General features: G+C 40.3%; 1 protein-coding gene and 1 non-coding gene across 2 annotated transcripts; both read right to left on the bottom strand.

The window, feature by feature from the left end:
- Positions 1–333: 333 nt before the first annotated feature.
- nabp1a (nucleic acid binding protein 1a) lies at positions 334–22,062 on the bottom strand. The gene is made up of 6 exons (XM_039015115.1): positions 21,059–22,062; positions 20,598–20,736; positions 20,024–20,095; positions 17,313–17,394; positions 7,922–7,985; positions 334–3,158 (listed from the first exon to the last, which is right to left on the bottom strand). The coding sequence occupies exons 1-6, from the start codon at positions 21,150–21,152 to the stop codon at positions 2,956–2,958; spliced, it is 654 nt and encodes a 217-aa protein (XP_038871043.1). The 5' UTR covers positions 21,153–22,062; the 3' UTR covers positions 334–2,955.
- A 576-nt stretch (positions 22,063–22,638) lies between these two features.
- trnas-cga lies at positions 22,639–22,720 on the bottom strand. The gene has a single exon. It is a non-coding gene; the product is annotated as a tRNA-Ser (tRNA).
- Positions 22,721–24,853: the final 2,133 nt, after the last annotated feature.

The following is a 24,853-nucleotide window of genomic DNA, read 5'->3' on the forward strand; positions in this document are numbered from 1 at the left end:
GATCATGTACTATATCACTGATGTATTCTATAAATTGTTAGTTCCTTTTTTTTTTTTTACTACCTGAAGGGAAATCACACTAAAAACTCTACAGTCATGACCAGACCACAATGTTTTTCTAAAAATGTTCAACAACTCAACTTGTCACAATAATACTAAAAGTGAAACAGAAAATAACCGCAAGAGAATAATCATTATTAGGAAGATTAAACATTATATGGCATGCACATGTGCGAGGTAATGTTTATCTTATTTCAAAGCGTCCATTTGTTTTCAAGCATCTGAGGCAGAAAATGACTCCAAGGACACAATTCTTACAGGCTAATCACCAGCTGTTATCTCCACACTTCCGCTTTCATTTTGATCTTTGAACTTTTACCACCCAGGATTTAGTTCATACATACACACTCACTTTTAGGAGCACATTTCATAACATACCTGACATATTACAAAAATATTGTGCTGTTGTCCTCTGCCATAGTGTCTGATGCACTGTACATTTATTCAACCAACAATTTCTCTAGGAAATATTTTATACATTTCAAAATATAAAGCTCACATAACCAACAACTGAGTAAGCACTCTCACTGTATTACATTGCTTATTTTAATATGAGCCAGTTTCCAGACACAGATTATGCCTAGTAGTGAACAAAAATGCATGCTCAATGAGTCTTCATTTAAAGTTCTTTCTGGTAAAGGAATAGGCTTTATCTGGGTCTGGGAAACCAGCCCTATTTTGGAATATCAAAGAGTAGATAACTATTTTTTTTTTTTTAATTGTTAATTAATATCCAGAATAGCCTTAAGCTATTTTTCTTTTGCGCAACGTGACACAGTGCCTATCAGTTAGTGCAGGGGAAATTCTCACAGGCCAAAGCCTTCCCAGGCTGTGGTCAGTGGTGCTTTGTGAAACACAGGATGAAGCCATGTGTGTTTAGTCTCTTGCAATGCGTGGTTACAAAATAAGTTTCAAAACAGACCACTGGGCTAAAATAAGGAAAGTACCAATTGTCATCATACTGCATCTTTTCTCACAACATTAACTAACCATATTCAAATGGGCCAAAATAACTGTCATATGGACTGGTCTCTAAATGACATTTGTCTAGATCTCTGAATGAGCTTCTGTTATTGTGGCTAGAAGCAAACATACTTATGGGTTAACACATTTGGAATGCATTTTTAGATATCTGCTTATAAAATTACTTGAACATCATATGTAGGCCTTCCGAAGGCTTCGTCTAGTTCAGACTATTGCCAAAACTGCACTATGAAACAATTTGAGGTCAGTCCAACTGGACTTGGGAAATAAATAAGATTGCAAAGTATGGATTAAAAACTTTGATCATAACAATCTAATTGAAGGGTACAATATGGCACAGAGGACTACCAAAAAAGCACTACTTTTTTTAGCAGCAGCCTAAATGATTAAGGCACGTGTCATAACTCATTCCACACAGGGCCGAGTGTCTGCGGTTTTTGCTCTTGCCTTGTACTTGATCAATTAAAGTCGCTGATTAGTAAGGCACTCCTCTCACCTTGTTGACGAGGTCTTAACAAAAACCAGCACTCTTGGCCCTTCATGGAATGAGTTTCCTGCGCAAGGCATGCCAAGAACTTGAGTGGATGGACACTGGAGAGCACTGTATAATGGTAGTATATAAATAAACACCACGTGATGACAGATCTTCAAAATTTCTCTCTACTTGAGGGCAGTTGGGTGATCTCTGGAGCTTATTCAATAGGTTTCAACATTTTAAGTGTTTCAGATAGATGACATATAGGGACAGTTTCCCAGACACAGATTAAGCCTAGCCCTGGACTAAAATACTTTAAAATGAGAATCTCCATCGAGTATCATTTTTTGTCCTGGACTACGTTTAACCTGTCTGGGAAACCGGCCCACAGGGTAGACATGCAACAAGGTACATATTTCCTCCTACTGAATAAGCCTCGGGACTATCGATTAAAGTTAAGGATATTAGCCTTATGGCTAGTTTTGACATATCAGAAACGCTGTTCTCCCGTCTGTCATTCATTGGAAATGTGTTCATGTGATAAAACAGATTAAATGTATTACTCAGTCTTGATTAAAGTTGTTTGACAGAATGAGGAACATAGCTAGAGTTAAATGTGACAATATTATTTATTGCACTCATTAGCTACTTCACCATCTGTATCTCAGAGATGAAATAGAAATCAAAATGGCAGTAAAATATATTTGGGTGAACCTCTTAAGTGTTCCCACCTAACAAACGTATTGTTCATAACTGGGCAGCAAATAAACTAGTCCTCATGAAAACTGTAGCTATTCAACTAAATCTAATCGACCTACCGTTAAAAATCAAACTATCACCTTTCTTTTCAGTCACTTTTGATATGTTTTGGTTGAGAAGGGAGTAGATCCTTCCAAGGGGGGGTTTGTTAGTTAATTCTGTCCAAAAAGTTGTTTCGCCTACGTAAGGCTTTCCCCATCAGCAGTAATCAGTTCCTTAATCAAATTAGTGATGCATTCACTTTGACTTAAAGAGAAGAAAGTGCATCTAGTGGTCAAGTAGGGTGTATAGTTTCAGCCAACAAGATAGGCGAGAGAGGCACAGGGAGGGTTGTCAATAACATTGGCACAAAATTGGCAATTATGGTGGTGGAAGGGGGTATACATACTTTATGTCCAGAGCTTTGCAAGTCCTGCTACTGTGTTCATGTTTAGGTCACAATTATTCAGTGAGGTGCTTTATGCAACTGATGGCATAACCAACAAACATTAGCTCAACTAGAGAAAGACAACGTCAACTAGGTTAACCAGTATAAGCTGCAGATCAGAAACTAGTATTTTTCAGTGATGTTGCAAATGCCAGGTCTGGCTTGTTCAAAAGGTAGATGGAAGGGAGAGAGTGAGGAGGAGGAGGGGGGGGGTTAAGAGGCCAGGGGAAAGTTTTCCCTAATGCCAGTTTCATCTCTTGGCACGCCGGGGGTCCCTGCCATTGCTAATAGTGACCGAAGGCTTGGGGGCACTGGGAGGTCCCACAGCGGACATTGGAGGAGCTGCGCTGCCAGGGGAACGGCCGTTAGTCCGCCCCACACCCCCAAAGACAGGATCACGAGGAGTGGAGGGAGAACTGTTGTTGTTGACAAATGGTATCATGGCACCGTTACCTGTGGGAAGAGAAGGGAATGGGCAAAAATGCTGAGAACAGCATTCATGATCAACTGTGTATATCACATAGGAGGGGAAAACATGTGTCAGAGTCCATTTATCAAATTAAATATAGCAGACTAACGCTTTCTTAATCCTTTGAATGGACATGGCATAGAGATGAGCATCATAACTTGACATGAAAGCAGCAGGCCAGAAAGGCCGCCCGCCATGGACCAAACATACAAAATGCACGAGTCCACTATGCTTAGATAACAGTAGCACCAACTTAATAAAGATATGCGAGACAGCCATTCAGAAACCCAAACTAACAATTCCAGTTAAACATGGACATACACTATATAGAGGAATTAGACTGGAGCAGTGTAAACGTGTTCTCTGGAGTGATGAATCACACTTCACCATCTGGCAGTCCACGATGAATCTGGGTTTGGCGGATGTCAGGAGAACGCTAACTGCCCGAATGCATAGCGCCAACTGCAAAGTCTGCTGGATGAGGAATAAAGGTCTGGGGCTGTTTTTTTTTTGTTTTTTTTTAATGGTTCGGGCTAGACGCCTTAGTTTCAGTGAAGAGAAATCTTAATGCTACAGCATACAATTACATTCTAGATGATTCTGTTCTTCCAACTTTGTGGCAACAGTTTAGGGAAGGCCCTTTCCTGTTTCAGCATGACATTGCCCCTGTGCATAAATTGCGGTCCATACAGAAATGGTTTGTCGAGATGTGTGTGTGGAAGAACTTGACTGGCCTGCACAGAGACCTGACCTCAACAAACACCTTTGGGATGAATTGGAACGCAGACTGAGCCAGGCCTAATTACCCAACATCAGTGCCCGACCTCACTAACGCTCATGGCTGAATGGAAGCAAGTCCCCGCAACAATAACGCAACATCCATCAGAAAACCTTCCCAGAAGAGTGGAGGATGTTAAAGTAGCATAGGGGGTAACCAACTCAATATTAAATGCCCATGATTTTGGACTGAGATGTTCGATGAGCAGGTGTCCACATACTTTGTCATATAGTGCACATGCAACTGCTAAAGCATTGGAAACACTAGAGTAAATGAGGGATACAAAGTAGGTTGAAATCAGGTGCTTCCACACAGGTGTGGTTTGAGTTATTTAAGCAATTAACATCCCATCATGCTTAGGGCCTGCGGGGGAGGCTATTATTTTCCAGAGTCTGACTCCAGCAGATAACTTCACACAACACAGACATTGTAAGACATAGGAAATGAGACAAGATATCGAATGGTGCGAGAGAGGATGGTGCATTACCGCCACCAACAGCACAGATGATGAAATTACATTTAGAATTAGAAGCTAGGTCAGGGGTAGGCATCCCTGCTCCTGGAGTGCCGAAGATAATGCAAGATTTTGTTCCAACTAGGCACCACACCTGACCAACTGAGCTAATTGTTCAGGTCAGTGATTGCCTAAATTCAACCCACCTGGTTTTCTAGGTTGGTTAAATCTGAAACTTTAAGTACCAGGGTTGCCTACCCCTGAAAGTCATACTTGCGAGCGTCCCGCGTTGTACTAGCTAGCTGCACAAGCAACAGTGGTTAACATAACGCCCTGGACCAGAGCTAGTGTGCGTAACACACCAACGCCTAGGAACAAAGTTAATGGCCGTGTTGGAGAGCATCAAAATCGTGATGCATCAAGGGTAAATTGTGACTGACTGAACTAGAAATAGTATTGAGTAGTTATCTAGGATGCAAGGTGATTTGTAGAGCAGACAGTCGACTGACTCAGTCGATAACAAAAGTGTACAGGTTGCGCACGCACATAGCATTTGAAATGCAAAAATACCATGCGAGACGCAAGTAAATTTGTATTTGAAGTTAGCAGACCACAAGGAGTCAGTGTGAGCATAATCTGCAGCTGGATAAGCAAACATATGGGATTGTTTTAAGACGGTCATGCCAAGAAGCATTAAGCTTAAACATTTTTATTGACTTTAGCATTTCTGCTATTAGCCCATAGAAATGCTTTGAATAACAGATTCACTACATGGTACAGATAGTCCCCCCCCAAGTTTAAAAAAAATTATAATAAGTTTGTTCTGAAGTGTTTGTCCTATATTAGGAGAAATAAAAGATCAGCAAACGTATTATTTTTTTAACGTACACATGTATTTAATCCCTTATTCTAGGCACTAAACTATCTCCACCTTCAGACAAGTGCTGTGACACTTGTGGGGTTCGTAGTGCAACACCATCATGTTCGTGAGAGTCTCATCTTTCCACAGAGAGGTCATAATAGTTTGTAGGCCACTCCGTTCTGATGCTTTAGACATTTGTGAGAAGATTTTTGGGATGTTTTATGGTCTGACCAACACAGCTCTAACTCTGCCACCTTTCACCGCAGATACAGAAGGGCGATATTAACAGATGCAGTGGATTGAGACAGCCCATGCAAAAAAAACATCTCCTGTATAGACAGATTTTGATGGGGATGTTATCATTATGTTAATTATATTTCCACAGGGCCACAGAAATTGTAGGAGAAAGGTTAAGACACGGTTGGTTCCCTATATTTTGGCAGTTACTTGTAGGTGGCCTAATTTGGCAGTAGCAAAAATAAGTTCAAAATCAAGTATGACCATGTACATTGACATGCCTAACCCATTAGATCAGAGAGGATTTGAGGGGTATAAGCAACACAAAATGCTTAAACTCAAAGAAAACGTCCTCACTGTCAACTGTTTATTTTCAGCAAACGTAACGTGTAAATATTTGTATGAACATAAGATTCAACAACTGAGACAAACTGAACAAGTTCCACAGACATGTGACTAACAGAAATTGAATAATGTGTCCCTGAACAAAGGGGGGGGGGGTCAAAATCAAAAGTCAGTATCTGGTGAGGCCACCAGCTGCATTAAGTACTGCACCAGATTTGCCAGTTCTTGCTGTGAGATGTTACCCCACTCTTCCACCAAGGCACCTGCAAGTTCCCGGACATTTCTGGGGGTAATGGCCCTAGCCCTCACCCTCCGATCCAACAGGTCCCAGATGTGCTCAATGGGATTGAGATCCGGGCTCCTCGCTGGCTATGGCAGAACACTGACATTCCTGTCTTGCAGGAAGTCACGCACGGAATGAGCAGTATGGCTGGTGGCATTGTCATGCTGGAGGGTCATGTCAGGATGAGCCTGCAGGGAGGGAGGATGTCTTCCCTGTAACGCACAGTGTTGAGATTGCCTGCAATGAAAAGCTCAGTCCGATGATGCTGTGACACACTGCCCCAGACCATGAAGGACCATTCACCTCCAAATCAATCCCGCTCCAGAGTACAGGCCTCGGTGTAACGCTCATTCCTTTGACGATAAATGCAAATCCGACCATCCCCACTGGTGAGACAAAACCACGACTCGTCAGTGAAGAGCACTTTTTGACCGTCGTCTGGTCCAGCGACGGTGGGTTTGTGCCCATAGGCGACGTTGTTGCCGGTGATGTCTGGTGTGGACCTGCCTTACAACAGACCTACAAGCCCTCAGTCCAGCTTCTCTCAGACTGAGCACCGATGGAGGGATTGTGCGTTCCTGGTGTATCTCGGGCAGTTGTTGCCATCCTGTGCCTGTCACACAGGTGTGATGTTCGGATGTACCGATCCTGTGCAGGTGTTAAACGTGGTCTGCCACTGCGAGGACGATCAGCTGTCCGTCCTGTCTCCCTGTAGCGCTGTCTTAGGCATCTCACAGTAGGGCCATTGCAATTTATTGCCCTGGCCACATCTGCAGTCCTCATGCCTCCTTGCAGCATGCCTAAGGCACATTCACGCAGATGAGCAGGGACCCTGGGCATCTTTCTTTTGGTGTTTTTCAGAGTCAGTAGAAAGGCCTATTTATTGTCCTAAACGTTCATAACTGTGACCTTAATTGCCTACTGTCTGTAAACTGTTAGTGTCTTAACGACCGTTCCACAGGTGCACGTTCATTAATTGTTTATGGTTCATTGAACAAGCATGGAAACAGTGTTTAAACCCTTTACAATGAAGATCTGTGAAGTTATTTGGATTTTTACAAATTATCTTTGAAAGACAGGGTCCTAAAAAAAAGAGATGTTTCTTTTTTTTGCTGAGTTTTACATTCATTTTATGGAATGAATACATGTTTCTGAACAATGCATCAGGCTTCTTTGTTGACAATATACCAGAGAACAGTGCCCCCGCCTTCACCTGCTCACGTGGTGGGCCGTCACCTGGTTTACTCTGTACACACAAAGGCAGCAAAAACATGTGAAAGTGACAATTTAAAGCAACCCCTATCCCTCATAACATTTTCTGGTTGACTGGACGAAGCAGAACGCATCCCCACAAACAGAGAAAATAGAGCAGCGTAACATTTCTCACCTCGTAGGTCATTGATTCCGCTGGGCCGTGCAAAGCGGAATAGAAACGGCCATTCTCCACAGTTGTCAAAGCAGGTTCTACTTTAAATAGCACAATGCGAATGCTTCTGCCCCAGTTGTGTGTACAAAGGCTCTATCTAATCAAACAGAACTAATAATTCCCCCTGATGGGTTAGGTGGACTTAGTTTCTCGCATATTGCTTATACCCATCAAATACTTTCAGATCTACACTGGGGGTAGGGGATGTTTCTGGACTGGGCCTGGACCTCAACTAGCCTGGAAATCTAGACTGATTTCAGTTGTTATACGCCAATATGAACAAATTTGTGAAATTAAACAGTGTGATTCATTGTGGATTTTCTGACTAGATCAACTGCCCCACCACCCCAATTATCACTTACCTGACTGAGCAGGTGTACCTGAATTCTGATTAGGCGGAGAATTCCCCCTCTGATCCGATTTGCCCTGCAAGAGGAGACGTGGTGAGGGCATTAGAAAACACTATAAAAAAGTCCATTAAGCATCACTTCACACCATTCAATATTTTGGGGATAACTAACCCACTAACCTCATTAAGACTCTAAAAACACTTTACACATGTAGAGTCTAAGACACAGATGGGCAATTCCTGTTCTCTGAAACTTGAATTAGATTTTTGTTTGTGCTTTCAAATGAACATTGATTTAGGTGTGTAAACTCTGAGCATTTACTTTTCTAGAGAGTGTCTGCCGTTGATGTTGCTCTTGCTTTTCAATTAGCATCTGATTTACAGTGACTAGAAAGTATTCACACCCCTTTACTTTTCCCACATTTTTTGGTGTTACAAAGTGGGATTAAAATGGATTTGTCAACGATCTACACTAAATACAAATGTCAAAGTGGAAGGAAAATTCTAACATTTGGCATAACAAATAAAACACCCATATATCTTGATTAGATAAGTATTAAACGTCTGAGTCAATACATGTTAGAGTCACCTTTGGCAGCGTTTACAGCTGCAAGTGGGAGGGTTAGATCAGCTTTAATATTGCAGCTTCCAACAATGTAATTGTCTGCATTATTTCCAATCCCCCAGATCTTTTTTTTGTAAATACACAGTGCAGTCGGAAAGTATTCAGACCCCTTGAAGTTGTCCACATTTTGTTACGCTACAGCCTTCTTCTAAAATGTATTAAATTGTTTATATCCCCTAATCAATCTACACACAATACCCCATAATGACAAAGCAAAAACAACAATATTCAGACCCATTACTCTGTACTTTGTTTAAGAACCTAAGGCAGCAATTACAGCCTCAAGTCTTCTTGGGTATGACGCTACATGCTTGGCACACCTGTATTTGGGGAGTTACTCCCATTCTTCTCTACAGATCCTCTCAAGCTCTGGCAGGTTGGAAGGGGAGCGGCGCTGCACCCTGCTATTTTCCGGTTCCTCCAGATGTTCGATTGGGTTCAAGTCCAGGCTCTGGCTGGGCCACTCAATGACATTCAGAGACTTGTCCCGAAGTCACTCCTGCATTGTCTTGGCTGTGTACTTAGGGTCGTTGATCTGTTCGAAGGTGAACCATTTCCCCAGTCTGAGGTCCTGAGCGCACTGGAGCAGGTTTTCATCAAGGATCTCTGCATTTTGCTCCGAACATCTTTCCCTTGATCCTGACTAGTCTCCCAGTCCCTGAAAAACCTCCCCACAGCATGATGCTGCCAGGTTTCCTTTTACTGGAGAGTGGCTTCCGTCTGGCCACTAACATAAAAGGCGTGATTGGTGGAGTGCTGCAGAGATGGTTGACCTTCTGGAAGGTTCTCCTATCTCCACAGAGGAACTCTGGAGCGCTGTCTGACCATCAGATTCATGGTCACCTCCCTGACCAAGGTCCTTCTCCCCCAATTGCTCAGTTAAGCCGGGCAGCCAGCTCTAGGAAGAGTCCATGTATTTCCAAACTTCTTCCATTTAAGAATTATGGAGGCCACTGTGTTCTTCGGGACCTTCACTGGTGAAGAATTTTTTTGGTACCCTTCCCCAGATCTATGCTTCGACAATACTGTCTCAGAGCTCTACGGACAACTCCTTTGACCTCATGGCTTGGTTTTTACTCTGACATGCACTGTCAACTGTGGGACCTTATATAGACATGTGTGCCTTTCCAAATCAGGTCCAATCAACTGAATTTCCCCACAGGTGGACTCCAATCATCAAGGATAATCAATAGTAACTGGATGCACCTGAGCTCAATTTCAAATCACATCGCAAAGGGTCTGAATACTTATGTAAATAAGGTATGTTGTTTATTGAATACATTTGCAAAAAAAGTTTTTGCTTTGTCATTATGGGGTATTGTGTGTAGAATGAGGGAAAAAAAACAAATACATACATTTTAGAATAAAGCTGTAACCTACCAAAATGTGGAAAAAGTCAAGGGGTACTTTCCAAATGCACTGTATGTATAATTTTTTTTACATTTGTTCCATCTTTGCGAGAAAGAGAAAGACCATAATATAATATCGCAGTTTAGTTGCAATTTTGCAGTGTGCAAAGTTTCAGATTGATCCAGTATCATTGCAATACTGGACAATATTTTGTATCAAGTCTGCCCAAATGTGCCAAATTGGTCAATTGATACATTTTCAAGTACATACCTATAGAGAACATAGAAAAATGACATGGTAATACAAAATTAAAGTTTACACTCCCGGGAATGTCATACATGAGGGATCATTAGCTTACACACTCCCAGGAATGTCATACATGATGGATCCTTTGCTTACACAATAACTTTCACACATCTAGATAGCCGGGCGGGGTGGGTGTGGACCCAGAGACAGCAGAGGTTCAAACTGTAGAACCCAGTTCCTACATTTGAATATAAAAATAGATCAAACCAAACTACGCTACATGTTATCTCTGGGACCCTCAGGATGACAAATCAGAGCAAGATTACAGAATGTAAGAACATTATTTACCTTCAGAGGTGAATGTATCAAACCAGTTGCCGTGATAAGTTTGTTTCACTCTCAAACAATAGCATGGTATTCTTTCACTGTAATAGCTACTGTAAATTGGACATTGCAGTTAGATTAACACGAATTTAAGCTTTCTGCCCATATAAGACATGTCTATGTCCTGGAAAGTTTGCTGTTACTTACAACTGTCATGCTAATCACATTAGCTCCACCGTCCCGGTATACGGACACCGATCCCGTGGAGGTTAATCATTTCTGCCCTCCGAATTCATATTCATTATATAAATAGGCCCGTTTAATTTTATCTAGCTTGCTTTTCCAAGTAAAATGTAATATTTTTTGCTCATATAATAAAAATAGATTGCTAGGTGTAGGCAAGGCCATAAAGCAAATAGGTCAACTGGGATATGACTCAGAGTTATTCAGGGTGATCTTAACACAAATAGACAGGCATTTTCCTGTCTATGGTAGCAAGATCTTATCCATTTTTATTAACTTTATTAGAATGTGTTTTAGTGAGATGATTTCCCGAAAAATATATTCACATCAGACCCTTTTATTGGTAAACTACACAGTAATGTAAAAGTATTTTTTTTGTGATCCAATACGTAATATAGTACAGTATATAGGCATGAATGATCAGCTCCTGAAGGAAATTGCAGAATGGAGCAAAGTTCTGTACCCATTCTTCAATGTGAATAATTTAAAACGGAAACAAAATACAACAATTGATAAAGAAATAACCTACAGTATATAAAAAGTATCTATATCATCTATGTGGCTGTGGAGGGATCCAAATTGTGGATTTAAAAGAAAACATGAATCAGCGTACAAGTCCTGGATTTATAGTCCCTTGATATTGCTGGATCTGATTTTAAATCGCTAACATTTAGATGGCCATAAATGGATATGCCGATAGTGGACAATCTTGTTTTACACCTCTTGACAATTTAAAACTTTCTGAGAAGTAGCCATTCTTTACCATTTTACATCTAGGGTTACTATACATAACTTTAACACATTGTATAAGAGATTCTCCAAAATTATAATATGCGAGGCATTTATATATAAATCCCAGTTGTACTTTATCAAAAATATTTTCAAGTCAGCTAGTGTTCTATTGTTTCCAGTACTTGTCTTATTTCCAATGTACCGTCCATGTAAAAAAATAAAAAAAAATATATATTTTTTTTTTTAAAGTCTGATTAGGATGAATAATATCCAACAATACTATGCGCTATGCATTTTGCATCACAACACTGAAGGGGCCTTCATTTTTGGGGGGGGGGACTGGATCTTTATAATTTACCACTTGGGTCCTGTTTCAGTAATAATGAAATCAGACGTTGTTGAGTATCTGATAATCTACCAATTTTATAGAAGTGGTGAAAACAAGCTAATAAAAAAGTTCCTCATAGTGTATCAAAAAAGGTTTGGTATACCTCAACTGGTATGCCATCCAGCCCTGGAGTTACTGGACTTAAAGGCTTTAATTGCATCAAGAAATTCCTCCTCTAATTCAGCCTTCATGAGTCTCTGCGCAGCTGTTCATTTTACATTATTAATAGGAAAAAAATCCATACAATCAGCTTCGGTTAGAGGAGACAAACAAAAACATACGATTTTAAAGTACTTTGCTTCCGCTTTCAAAATATAGTTTGTGAATCATGGGTGACTAATTTGTAACAAGTTTCAGTAAATTATTTTTGGTAACACTTCTAAATTGAAGATTAAAAACATAATAATTGGGCACATTTTCCCCCATATTTCCATCCAGTTCACTATTTCTTATAACATTACTATTTAAATAAGCTCCTCCATTTATTTTTCTCCAACTTATTCTGAGCCTCTATGGTACAGTTTGCATTGCCATCTGTACTGTTAGTCCTATTTCCTTTGTTAATATGGACTTTTGACCTGAATTGTTTTTGTTTTAGAAATGAGTACTGAATTGCATGGCCTCTAAAGGCACATTTAAAATGGTCCCATACAATATGGGGATCTGCTGCTCTATGTTACTTCAGAAAGAGTCAGTTAAATTATTCTGTCCTCGCTAAAACAAATTAACATTCAATAGGCTTTGATAAAAATGTCCAATATCCTCGCCCACGTGGAAATTCTGTGAGAGTAATGTATACGCCAATTATGTGATGGTCCGACCGCATTCTGTCCCCTATCAACACTAACTTTTGGTGCCAGCGAGAACACATAAGAAAGAAGTCAAGACGACTAGCTTGATTGAGCCTCCACCATGTAGATCTCACTAGGTCAGGATATTTAAGCCTCCAGTTCTAATGCATCTATATTAATGATCTCCTTAAGTGCATGAGGGTTAAAGTTGGTAGTGTGATTTCCTTTACAGTCCATTGAGGTATTTAAAACCGTATAATAAATCTCCCACCATAATGATACATCTTGTATTGCTTGTAGGTTTGATATACATTATAATTATTTATTTTCAAACAAGCATGGATCATTATTTGGACCATATAAATAAATGAGCCAAATCTGTTTATGATCCAATAAAACATTTAAAATAATCCATCTACTTTGCGGATCCGTTTGGACAATTTGCACATTGGGATCAAAATTGTTAATTAATATCGTCACCCCTTCTGAGTGTCTTTGCCTATGGGAGAATAATTTTGCTGCCGCCCCGCACCCAATTCTGTTTATCATAATATACACTTGTAAACTTACTGTTAAAAAGTACCATAATGATTGAGTGTCCATATAGTTGTACCATGATATTTGCATTGCTACTATGTAAACATCCAATTGTCCACCCGCTAAAACCTTCCCCCATCCCAAGTTGGGTTGTCATCCAAGTAAACACATAACAGAAGCAGATCAACCGCCAAAAGCATTTCCAACGCCCTCACCTCAATTGTATTATATACAGTTTAAACACAAACACATTTTTTAAATCTTGCGCATCTTAATTTCCAGAATTAACAAATAAATGTGAGCAGTTCATGCAAAGGTTTGTTACCTATAACCAGGATGGCGATCAAAATGTACATTTTTGGCAAGCAATTATTTTTGAAAATTGTGATTCATCCTATATCGTCCCTAACTTCATTACCCCATAGCAACAGATGTGGGATAAACAAACACCCTTCCCCCACAAACACAACAAGCTCAGATGTACAGTTGTGCCATCCAAGTCAAGAATGGACTTGATGTGCAAATACATAGTTGTAGCTGTATGAAAAGGCATGCAACATTGAGCAAGAATGGGAAGATTTGATTAACCAATGTCAAGTCCTAGCTGTTCGAGATCAGGTACTCCCCCTTCCCCTGAAACACGCACACACACAGGTCCCCCATTGTGAACATTTCCCCAAGTGTCGCTGAGCAGTCAGACCATAGATTATTGTGCGCCACCAGGGCACTGAGAAAATAGTTTAATATTATGCTCTCCCATCCAGAGGCTTTGAAGCGCCAACTCTGCCAGGCAGGCTCAGAATCTTGAGAGGGCGGTGCTGCTTTAGTGGATGTCTGACTGCATTTATCTTTTCATCTTGGCTGGGTATAGGCTACTTGCAGTAGGCCTATAAAACAGATAAGGACTTCTCCTGAGAGTATGGGTCGCTCAGGTGTGTGTCTAGGGTATAGAGTTGGGGACCGTTCCACCATGATAGGACAATAAATTAACGACTTATAATTTAAAAAATGTATATCCATATCTGCACAAAATTGAAAGCTCTCAACTCCTGCTCATAGACACACATGGGCTCTGACATTTGCAACCATTTCTTTTTCACTCCACTTTTCCCAAACACAAAATACACACCCCACCTTACAACCGACAAACTGTGCCTTATGTCCTCTGTTTTATTCCTACCATGTTGATTCCTACCTAATTTCAGGCTTGAGTACTTATGTGTTCCAGTTCCTTATATTTGAAGATTTATTTTTTCAATAATTATCCTTTCTTCTAATGCTGTCTTATCTATTTATAAATACTATAAGAAGTTGAATACTAATTATTTTACAACATTGAATGTTGAATGGTATAGTGTAGTTTATTTCTTTATCAATTGTTGCATTTTATTGTTCCCCCCCCCAAAAAATATTACAATCCCTACCATGGATAGTATTGGGTGATCTATTATTCGACAACTCTGGGAATTTTGTAATATTTAGAATATTACAAATAGTCCTGGTGTCTCGGCACAATTCGTTATCAATATACAGTTTATCGACAACGAGAGCTACACATTTCCCTTTTAATCTATGGTGGGTACAGACCTTGGCACTGTTCTGCAATTTCCTTTGGGAACTGGACCATTCATGCAGGAAGGATTATACCCAGGCTTTTAACCATTATTTTATCTTTAAGGAATGCAAAAAATTGGCAACGATTGGGCGCTCATACAGTGGGGCAAAAAAGTATTTAGTCAGCCAATTGTGCAAGTTCTCCCACTTAAAAAGATGAGGCCTGTAATTTTTCATAGGTACACTTCAACTATGACAGACAAAATGAGAAAAAAAATCCAGAAAATCACATTGTAGGATTTTTTATGAATTTATTTGCAAATTATGGTGGAAAATAAGTATTTGGTCAATAACAAAAGTTTGTCAATACTTTGTTATATACCCTTTGTTGGCAATGACAGAGGTCAAACGTTTTCTGTAAGTCTTCACAAGGTTTTCACACACTGTTGCTGGTATTTTGGCCCATTCCTCCATGCAGATCTCCTCTAGAGCAGTGATGTTTTGGGGCTGTTGCTGGGCAACACGGACTTTCAACTCCCTCCAAAGATTTTCTATGGGGTTGAGATCTGGAGACTGGCTAGGCCACTCCAGGACCTTGAAATGCTTCTTACGAAGCCACTCCTTCATTGCCCGGGCGGTGTGTTTGGGATCATTGTCATGCTGAAAGACCCAGCCACGTTTCATCTTCAATGCCCTTGCTGATGGAAGGAGGTTTTCACTCAAAATCTCACGATACATGGCCCCATTCATTCTTTCCTTTACACGGATCAGTCGTCCTGGTCCCTTTGCAGAAAAACAGCCCCAAAGCATGATGTTTCCACCCCCATGCTTCACAGTAGGTATGGTGTTCTTTGGATGCAACTCAGCATTCTTTGTCCTCCAAACACGACGAGTTGAGTTTTTACCAAAAAGTTATATTTTGGTTTCATCTGACCATATGACATTCTCCCAATCTTCTTCTGGATCATCCAAATGCTCTCTAGCAAACTTCAGACGGGCCTGGACATGTACTGGCTTAAGCAGGGGGACACGTCTGGCACGGCAGGATTTGAGTCCCTAGCGGCGTAGTGTGTTACTGATGGTAGGCTTTGTTACTTTGGTCCCAGCTCTCTGCAGGTCATTCACTAGGTCCCCCCGTGTGGTTCTGGGATTTTTGACCCCACGGGGTGAGATCTTGCGTGGAGCACCAGATCGAGGGAGATTATCAGTGGTCTTGTAAGTCTTCCATTTCCTAATAATTGCTCCCACAGTTGATTTCGTCAAACCAAGCTGCTTACCTATTGCAGATTCAGTCTTCCCAGACTGGTGCAGGTCTACAATTTTGTTTCTGGTGTCCTTTGACAGCTCTTTGGTCTTGGCCATAGTGGAGTTTGGAGTGTGACTGTTTGAGGTTGTGGACAGATGTCTTTTATACTGATAACAAGTTCAAACAGGTGCCATTAATACAGGTAACGAGTGGAGGACAGAGGAGCCTCTTAAAGAAGAAGTTACAGGTCTGTGAGAGCCAGAAATCTTGCTTGTTTGTAGGTGACCAAATACTTATTTTCCACCATAATTTGCAAATAAATTCATGAAAAAATCCTACAATGTGATTTTCTGGATTTTCTTCTCATTTTGCCTGTCATAGTTGAAGTGTACCTATGATGAAGATTACAGGCCTCTCTCATCTTTTTAAGTGGGAGAACTTGCACAATTGGTGGCTGACTAAATACTTTCTTGCCCCACTATCTCGAAGTTTGATTTTGTCAACAGTATCACCTGAGATCTGAAGTGCTGTAAGAAATAATTTCACAAGAATTTCAGGATCTTCAACATATTTCTTTGATATCATTAAGTACCAGATTCTCTCAGAAACGTGTTCTCCTTTTGAGTTACTTAAAGTCTGTTTCAATCGTATAGACTTTCTGGGTAAATCTCTTAGAACTTTGCACACCAGGATTGTACAATATTAGCACATTATTTAAATACTTTTTCATGCTCTTTCAGGTTGGTTGTTGATCATTGCTAGACAGCCCCGAGCACAATCCATTCAGGGAAAAATGTTTGAGGTCAATCTGTTTTCCATTGGTTTTCTATGGCAAGCCCATTTTAATATAAATAAGCTTGCAGTTCCTATAGCTTCCACTAGATGTCAACAGTCTTTAGAAATTGGTTGATGTTTTTCTTTTGAGAAATGAAGAAGTAGCCATTTCCTTTCTGGGTCTATAGCGAAGTGGACTGTTTTTGTTGGGGCGCGTAACCTAAAGCTCGCTCCACTTTCATTTTATCCGCTATTGAACGCAGTTCATCCTGTCTTAAATTTTATCGATTATTTCCGGTTTAAAATACCTAAAGTTGGATTAGGAAAGTTGTTTGAAACTTTTATTTTATTTTTTATTTCACGCTCTGCAATTTCACCGGATGTTGTGAAATCAATCCCGCTAACGGGATTTGATCTATAAGAAGTTATAAGAAATTAACCAACCCTCTTGAGCAATCTGAGGTGGGCTACCGTTAGCCTGGTCACATAGCTGTTTGTGCTGGATAGCCAACATGTTTGGCAATAACAATGCCCATAAGAGTTGGCAAGACAGAACAAATAGATCTGGGACCAGGGTAGGGTAGAAGTACTTACAGTCTTGTTCTGCTGGTTCTGGGCTAGCAGATCTGCGTTGGGCTCACTGAAGTTAGGCACTTCGGAATACACCATGCAAAACCTATGGGAGGGAATACATTTAGTGTGAATGTTAGGAACATTAACCCTGTGTTATAAATACTGCATGCATGTCATTGATATTTAAAAGTAACCCAGCACATTCAAGTGATGTTGCATGCATCAACTTGTACCGAAAAGCATTAAAACAATGTAATGTAGCCAGCTTGAAACTATACTGAAGAAATACAAAAAGCAACATGCAACAATTTCAACGATTTTACTGAGTAACAGCTTATATAAGGAACAGTCATTTTAAATAAATTCATTATGCACCAATATATGGACTTCACATGACTGGGCAGAGGAGCAGCCATGGGTGGGCATAGGCCTAACCACTGGGGAGCCAGGCCCGACAAAGGGCTTCATTACAGACAGAAATACTCCTCAGTTTCATCAGCTGTCCAGTCTCATGACAATCCCGCAGGTGAAGAAGCCAGATGTGGAGGTCCTGGGCTTGCGTGGATACACGTGGTCTGCGGTGTGAGGCCGGTTGGATGTACTGCCAGATCCTCTAAAACCACGTTGGAGGCGGCTTATGTTAGAGAAATGAACATTCAAGTCTCTGGCAACAGCTCTGGTGGACATTCCTGCAGTCATCATGCCAATTGCACGCTCCCTCAACTTGAGACATGTGGCATTGTGTGAGAAAACCACACATTTTATAGAGGCCTTTTATTGTCCCAGCACAAGCTTCTTGATATACCACACCTGTCAGGTGGATTGATTATTGTGGCAAAGGATAAATGCTCACTAACAGGGATGTTAACTCATTTTTGCACAAAATTGGGGAGAAATAAGATTTTTGTGCGTATAGAAAACTGGGAGTCTTATTTCAGCTCCTGTAACATGGGACCATCACTTTACATGTTGCGTTTATATTTTTGTTCAGTATACATTACACCTGAATTTCAAAGCAGGGTTGGGCGATGTCAACCTTTGTCCTATCATGATTATGTACCCATAAAACATTGATATACGATGCTATCGCCCCGATTGGCCACCCACAAATGTATTTATTTTTTTGTTGGAAAAAAAATAACTCCTAAAACGAAGGGTGGGCTATAGCGTGAAACCTAATGCAACTGGACGAATCATGACATAAGTCACTGTGGTTGAAAGCATGGGCAGTGCAGGCAATAGCACATCTTTTCTAATGTTCCCTGCTGGTGGAGGAGCAGAACAGTTGTGTCTGTGTGGCTTGCACATGATGGAGCAGTGACTGATGATGAACGGGCTGTCTTACCGTAGTGAGCTAGGTTTTAGGCCTACATCATGGCCTGGATAGAAGCAGTCTACAGTCTTCAGAACTGGATAATAATTGCTTTATTTGCCTCAAAATAGAAGAATAAATGTTGTTTATTCCATCTCTCAAAGCAGTGCTTGAGAATAGCCTATGCCTAGGCTTAGGTTACAGACTTTCATTCTTGTTATTTTTGAAAGCCACAACGACTTTAGGAGAACACTGATAGGCTAGAATACTTGGGAAATAAGCTCATGTTCATAACTTAAACTGGTCTTAAAGCTTTTATGATAGGCCTAATTGGAGGATAGGTAATTGGCCAATTTGGTTTTCAACCTTGCATGGGGGAATTTTCCCAGCCCGCATGGATAATTTATTTCATAATAACGGTTAAACTTCAATAAAATGGTCATTAGCTTTTTCTATAGGCTATTGATATTGTTTGTGCTCGTTATTAATCCTACCTTAAGGCTTTCAAATAATTCATTGATCGGGAGAAAGCCATGCATAAAACGATGAAGCGTAGAATTCAGTCATATTCATAGCCTATCGAATGGAGAGAGAATGGAACATAGGCTATGTTTTTTTTTAACAAATAGTTAAAGACTGCGTTATAAAACTGGACATTTTGTGCTGATTTGGTGGAATTCTCTGTTATTTCAGGATTACATTCCTCTTACATTCTGTAGGCTATACAACAATTATTGAAATGGGCTATAGCATATAGGAATAGGCATACTCAGAATGTCACTTGTGTGCTGCCCTGCAAGACAAAAATGTACTGCGTGGCGCCACTCAAATACGCTAAACCATCTTGTCACATCACGATGTCGTCAACGTCGACCATGGCTGTCAATTATTGTCGATAAACGATGCTATCGTACTATCGCCAAACCTATTTCAAAGCAATATAACCTTCTGTATTCCTAAACTAAATGCGATTCCTGTTGCTCAACTATTGTAGATAGATGTAAGAACAGACATGTTTTGTTTGATAGAACAAGACATGTTTACAATACAATACCGGAGGGGCAGTGGGGTTGCACATTAGTACTTTTTTCAGGCAACATTTTTGAAAAACAAGCACTCTTATTGGACAAGTTCAGATACTTTTTTTTCTTTCATCAAATTTCAGGCCTGTTGAATGCTACCCATACCATGATATCAGTGTTGTTATTTTCTGCTTTTCTTGGTATGAGACTCCTACACTACCACTTTTTCAACATGAGTCATCAATACTACCCTAACCAGAGTTTTTTTGGGGGAAAACAGTCTCACTTTGTGTTCTCTGCTTTTATGCATCATTAAATCATAAAGAGTGCGTCAAGTGGCCAGTTGAATTCTCGTGAAATACAGGAAGTTCCTGGTGGTATAAATAGACTGTACTCACTCTCCGATCTTCTGCAGGTCTCCACCTCTTCCAGTGTACAGGGTCAGGCAGCCCTTCCACATGGATGCGTAGCTGCAGAGATGGAGGAAAGTCAAGATACTGTATCTAGCTAACAAATTACTGGGGTTGGGATCAGTTCCATTTCTATTAACTTCATAATTTGAATTATATTCCAGAGGGGAAAACAGCTCATGGGTTTTCATGAGCATCGTTTTTTGACTAACACATTTTGCTATACTTCTATTCACTTTTCTAAGATTCTTGTCATAACAGAATCAATGGTAAGCCTGTGCAGGTGCTCAGGGGAGTGTATGCTCCATATACTAACTGCTCATATCAGTCAAGGCCTGTCATGCAGTGTTTCTCATCTCCAATCCTCAGGTCCTGCCAAAGTTGCATTTCTGTTCTAGTCCAGTAAAAGCACACCTGATTAAACATATCAAATAGCTTAATGAGTAGTTAAATGGGATGTTATTGTGCTTGGCTAAAACAAAATGTACAACCATGGGGGTAGCCAATGCCAGAGATGAGAATCATTGCAGTAAGCCCAATGGGTGTGAGTGGGGGTCAATACCCTCTGGTCAGCCGGATAATGTCCCCAGGCTGAATGAGGCTGCCCAGCTCGTCCCAGACAGAGATGGCGATGCTTCCGCTCTTGTCCGCTACCTTGCAGGAACGCACCTCATGGCCATCCTTCGTCTTGGTTACCCGTCCTAACATATTATAACAGAATAAGAGCAAGTGAAGTTATCCCTTTAGAAAAGCAATGCAATAAACATAGCTCTTCTACATAGCCTTTGTGATGGGTGACCAAGTCCTCATGGCTGTAATATGGCACCCTGTCAGAACATGACATGTCCAAAGCAAAAACAAACAAAAATACAGGTAATTGTATGCCATTTTATACTCACGATTACATGTTTGCACTAAGTTGCACAATCGACTCAATTGTTCCTCTGGCCCTTTAAGAAAACGGTAACGAATCTAGGTTGACATGACACGAGAAACACGACATTGTTATCTCCACCAACTTACCTATTTCCAAAACAATGAATACGATATTTAAATTTTTCGATCCAGGCTTCACGTCTTTTATCAAGAACAGACCTTCGTTTATGGCGTTCGACATCTTTAGGATGCAGTTGTGAAAGTGACACGCTAGCAAGCTGTCTAGGAAGCTATGCAATCGGTAGCAGCATTCGGTCGGTAGCTAGCAGCAAACTAGCCAGCTAACGTTAGTTTTCAACATAAAAAGGGATTGTCATAACTTGCTAGCGGTCTATACAAAGTTATTTGAAAAAGTTTTTTTGCCACAACCTGAAACAAAGGAGATGTGGGGTTCCCGATGTATAAAGCTGGCCTCAAAGGATAACAAGCTAACGTTACTTTTGCTTTTCAATGGATGGACTACTGTAACTGCTTTACTCCATTTTCTACCAAGCTATTCTCTTAAGGTTACTGTACTTCCTGCTAGAACAATCTTAGTTAAACGTTAAAAAAAAGCACTACATAAAGCTAGCCAACTACATTAAACGATATGCTTGCTGTGCTAAGTATTAATCTAAAACACCAGTTTATGGTGAATAAAAAAATATGAACGCCAACAAAAAAAATTACGCCTGACAATTCAGTTCTCTTTCCTCATCTGGTGCTAACTAGCTACAGCAGTAACGTTAGCCTGAACATTCTCACAATGGTGAGTCTACGCAAGACTTGTGCTTTACTTGAACTAGCTAGCTACTTACATAGCGAACAAGACTGATGTTGGCTCAATTATAAAGTATAGCTAACATTAACACTAATATCTAGTCTGATGGAGGAAGTAGCACTAGCTAACGTTAGCTGTCCAACTTCAGCTTTGTTACAACACAAACTCGTACGTGTCTATGTTGCTAATACATGGCCGCTATATATAATTATTTGATAAACGTAAATTCAAGTGTTGCTAGTAATTAGACTTGAATTATGGCTAAAGAAAATTATCGGCGAGCTTAAATCTAGACAACTGTGGCACGCTTCCCCTGCTCTTCAAACAATGCCCCCCAAACTACGTCAACGTGTTTCGCCGGTCGAATAAATACACCCGACCATTCCATTTCACTGGCTAGAAAGGGGTGCACGGGAGGGTATTTTTTCTTCCGTTTCAAAACCACAAATAATCACTGACTATACCCCCTCTCCCGATTTATTTTAAACCCTTTGTCTAATTTATTATTAGTATTATTATTAATTATTAGCTTTGGCTGATCTAGCAGTGCATAATTTGGTGCATATCAATATCATATTGACTTTTGCAATACGCTATCTTTAAAGATGTATCCAGACGGCCACGCGACAAAAGATAACTTGTGAGGTTTAATTTACAGTGCTAGTCACATTGTATCACATTGTACAGTAGTGTTATCAAGTGTGCTGTGCACTTATGCTATAATGTTAAATTATATCTATATCCAATATACCATGTAGTTCATATATTTTTTCTTGGTTATGATACTGTTGTGTATGTTCGGTATGCCAAATGACGGCATTTACTCTGTTAAATATATATTTTCGATTTGGGTAAACTACATCTCAAAATGAAATAAATTAGCAACAGTCAAATCTCTACAAAAATTCGTCACGAACAGGATTCGAACCTGTGCGGGGAAACCCCATTGGATTTCGAGTCCAACGCCTTAACCTCTCGGCCACCGTGACTTGATAAAAAGAGTAAGAGAAATAGGACTATTTAAAGTTAGTTTTAAACTCTTTGCTATAACGTTCTATGCTCGTCGTATACTTTGTGATAACGTTCTACTATCTCGAACCAGGTGAGTTTAATAACAAAACCATTTGGATGTATTTTTGCACAACTATTAATTCGCGTCCAATTGCTTTTGTATTATTGCCTAGCAGCAGAATGTGCTTACCTAACCAGAAGACCCGACTTTGAATTGCATTGAATTCTACCTCGGGCAAAAATTTGCGTTTTGATCAGGAAAGTTTCCTCTGACGACCTCTACAAGCCAGAATGTTTCTGAAAATGATATACTTTTTGCACTTAGGAATGTGAGAATATATCCACAGGAAATGATAAATATACTGGACAAAAATATAAACGCTACGTGCAACAATTTCAAAGATTTTGCAGTGTTACAGTTCATATAAGGAAATCTGTCAACTGAAATAAATTCCTTAGGCCCTAATCTATGGATTTCGCATGACTGGGCAGGAGCGTAGCCACTTGGGAGACTGGCCCAACCCACTGGGGAGCAAGGCCAAGCCAATCAGAATTAGTTTTTCCCAACAAAAGTGCTTCATTACAGACAAAACTGCACATTTTAGAGTGGCCTTTTATTGTCCCCAGTACAAGGTGCACCTGTGTAATGATCATGTTGTTTAATCAGCTTCTTGATATACTACCACACTTGTCAGGTGGATGGATTATCTTGAGCACTAACAGGGATTTAAACAAATTTGTGCACAAAAATAGAGCGAAATAAGCTTTTTGTGCATATGGAAAAATTCAGGGATCTTTTATTTAAGCTCATGAAACCTGGGACCAGCACTTTACATTTTGCATGTATATTTTGTAAGATGTACATCAACTTTTCAAAGTGCTGGTAGTGTGTTCAGATTTTTACCATACCAACCGATGTCTGTCCAATTAAAATGTGCTAACCTTAGAGCCATACCACAAAGCAATCCGCGTTTTCTTTAACCATAGAGTCCACATGAAACTTGAGTTTGTTTAATGTTTTATTTCATTAGTAGGCTAAACTTTCCATAGTCACCTACCTTTTGTGATGTTCTGCAAGACAAAAATAGAGAGAGTTTTATTAAGAAAACAAAACACTAGGGGGAGACAAAGACCAACTACTCTGGTATCCTCCAACTGATGTCTTCCAATTACTGTTTGGCATGCATGGAACAAACATGAGATGTGAAGTTTGATCTTTCTGAATGAGAATCAATCTAATTTTCTTAATAATGAATGTCACAGCATAAATATATGCTTTTTAGTATGTATGCAACGTTAAATGGATAGTTTGGGATTTTGGCAATGAAGCCCTTTATCTGCTTCCCCAGAGTTAGATTAACTTGTGGATAAAATTATGTATCTGCGTCCAGGGGCGTCATGCACCTCAAAAAGGTGAGGGGGCACAAAGTACGTGAGGATTGCTGGGAAGTTGTCTGGAGTGGTGCTAGGCCCCCCCATCCTAAAGATGGAGAATTTATCATTTAAAAAAAAACTGAAACAGCGTTTTCCTGCAGTCTAGAGCCAAAATGATTATACTGAATTCTTTTTTTTTTACCGCCTTTTTCATGATTATGATCTTGTCTCATCGTTGCAACTCCACAACGGGCTCGGGAGAGGTGAAGGTCGAGTAATGCGTCCTCCGAAACATGAACCTCACTTCTTAACACCCGCTTGCTTAACCCAGCTGAACCAATGTTGTCGGACGAAACACTGTTCAACTGATGACCATTGTCAACCTGCAGGTGCCCGGCCCACCACAAGGAGTCGCTAGAGCGCGATGAGCCAAGTAAAGCCCCCTCCCCGGCCAAAACCTCCCCTAAGCCAGATGACGCTGGGCCAATTGTGCGCCGCCATATGGGACTCCCGGTCACGGCTGGTTGTGACATAGCCTGGGATCGAACCCCAGGCTGTAGTGATGATGCAACACTGTGATCCAGTGCCTTAGACCTCTGCGCCAATCAGGAGGCCCTCATTATGCTTAATTCATTGTTAAAAAAATAGGTATATTTTTCTGCATATTAGTCCTGAGTGATTAACCGAAATGTTGGTTATTTTTCATTTTTTAAACAATTTATTGACCGATGTCGCTT

The sequence above is a fragment of the Salvelinus namaycush genome, chromosome 19 (assembly GCF_016432855.1).
Source record: "Salvelinus namaycush isolate Seneca chromosome 19, SaNama_1.0, whole genome shotgun sequence".
In the NCBI taxonomy this organism is placed as follows: domain Eukaryota; kingdom Metazoa; phylum Chordata; class Actinopteri; order Salmoniformes; family Salmonidae; genus Salvelinus; species Salvelinus namaycush.

Excerpts from the sequence above, each read along its gene's own strand:
- nabp1a (XM_039015115.1), bottom strand. The coding sequence starts at position 21,152 with ATGTCGAACGCCATAAACGAAGGTCTGTTCTTGATAAAAGACGTGAAG. Across the intron at positions 20,737-21,058 it reads ATTCATTGTTTTGGAAATAG|GACGGGTAACCAAGACGAAG; the intron begins GTAAGTTGGTGG and ends ATAATATGTTAG. Across the intron at positions 3,159-7,921 it reads AGGTACACCTGCTCAGTCAG|GTAACGGTGCCATGATACCA; the intron begins GTAAGTGATAAT and ends CTCTTCCCACAG.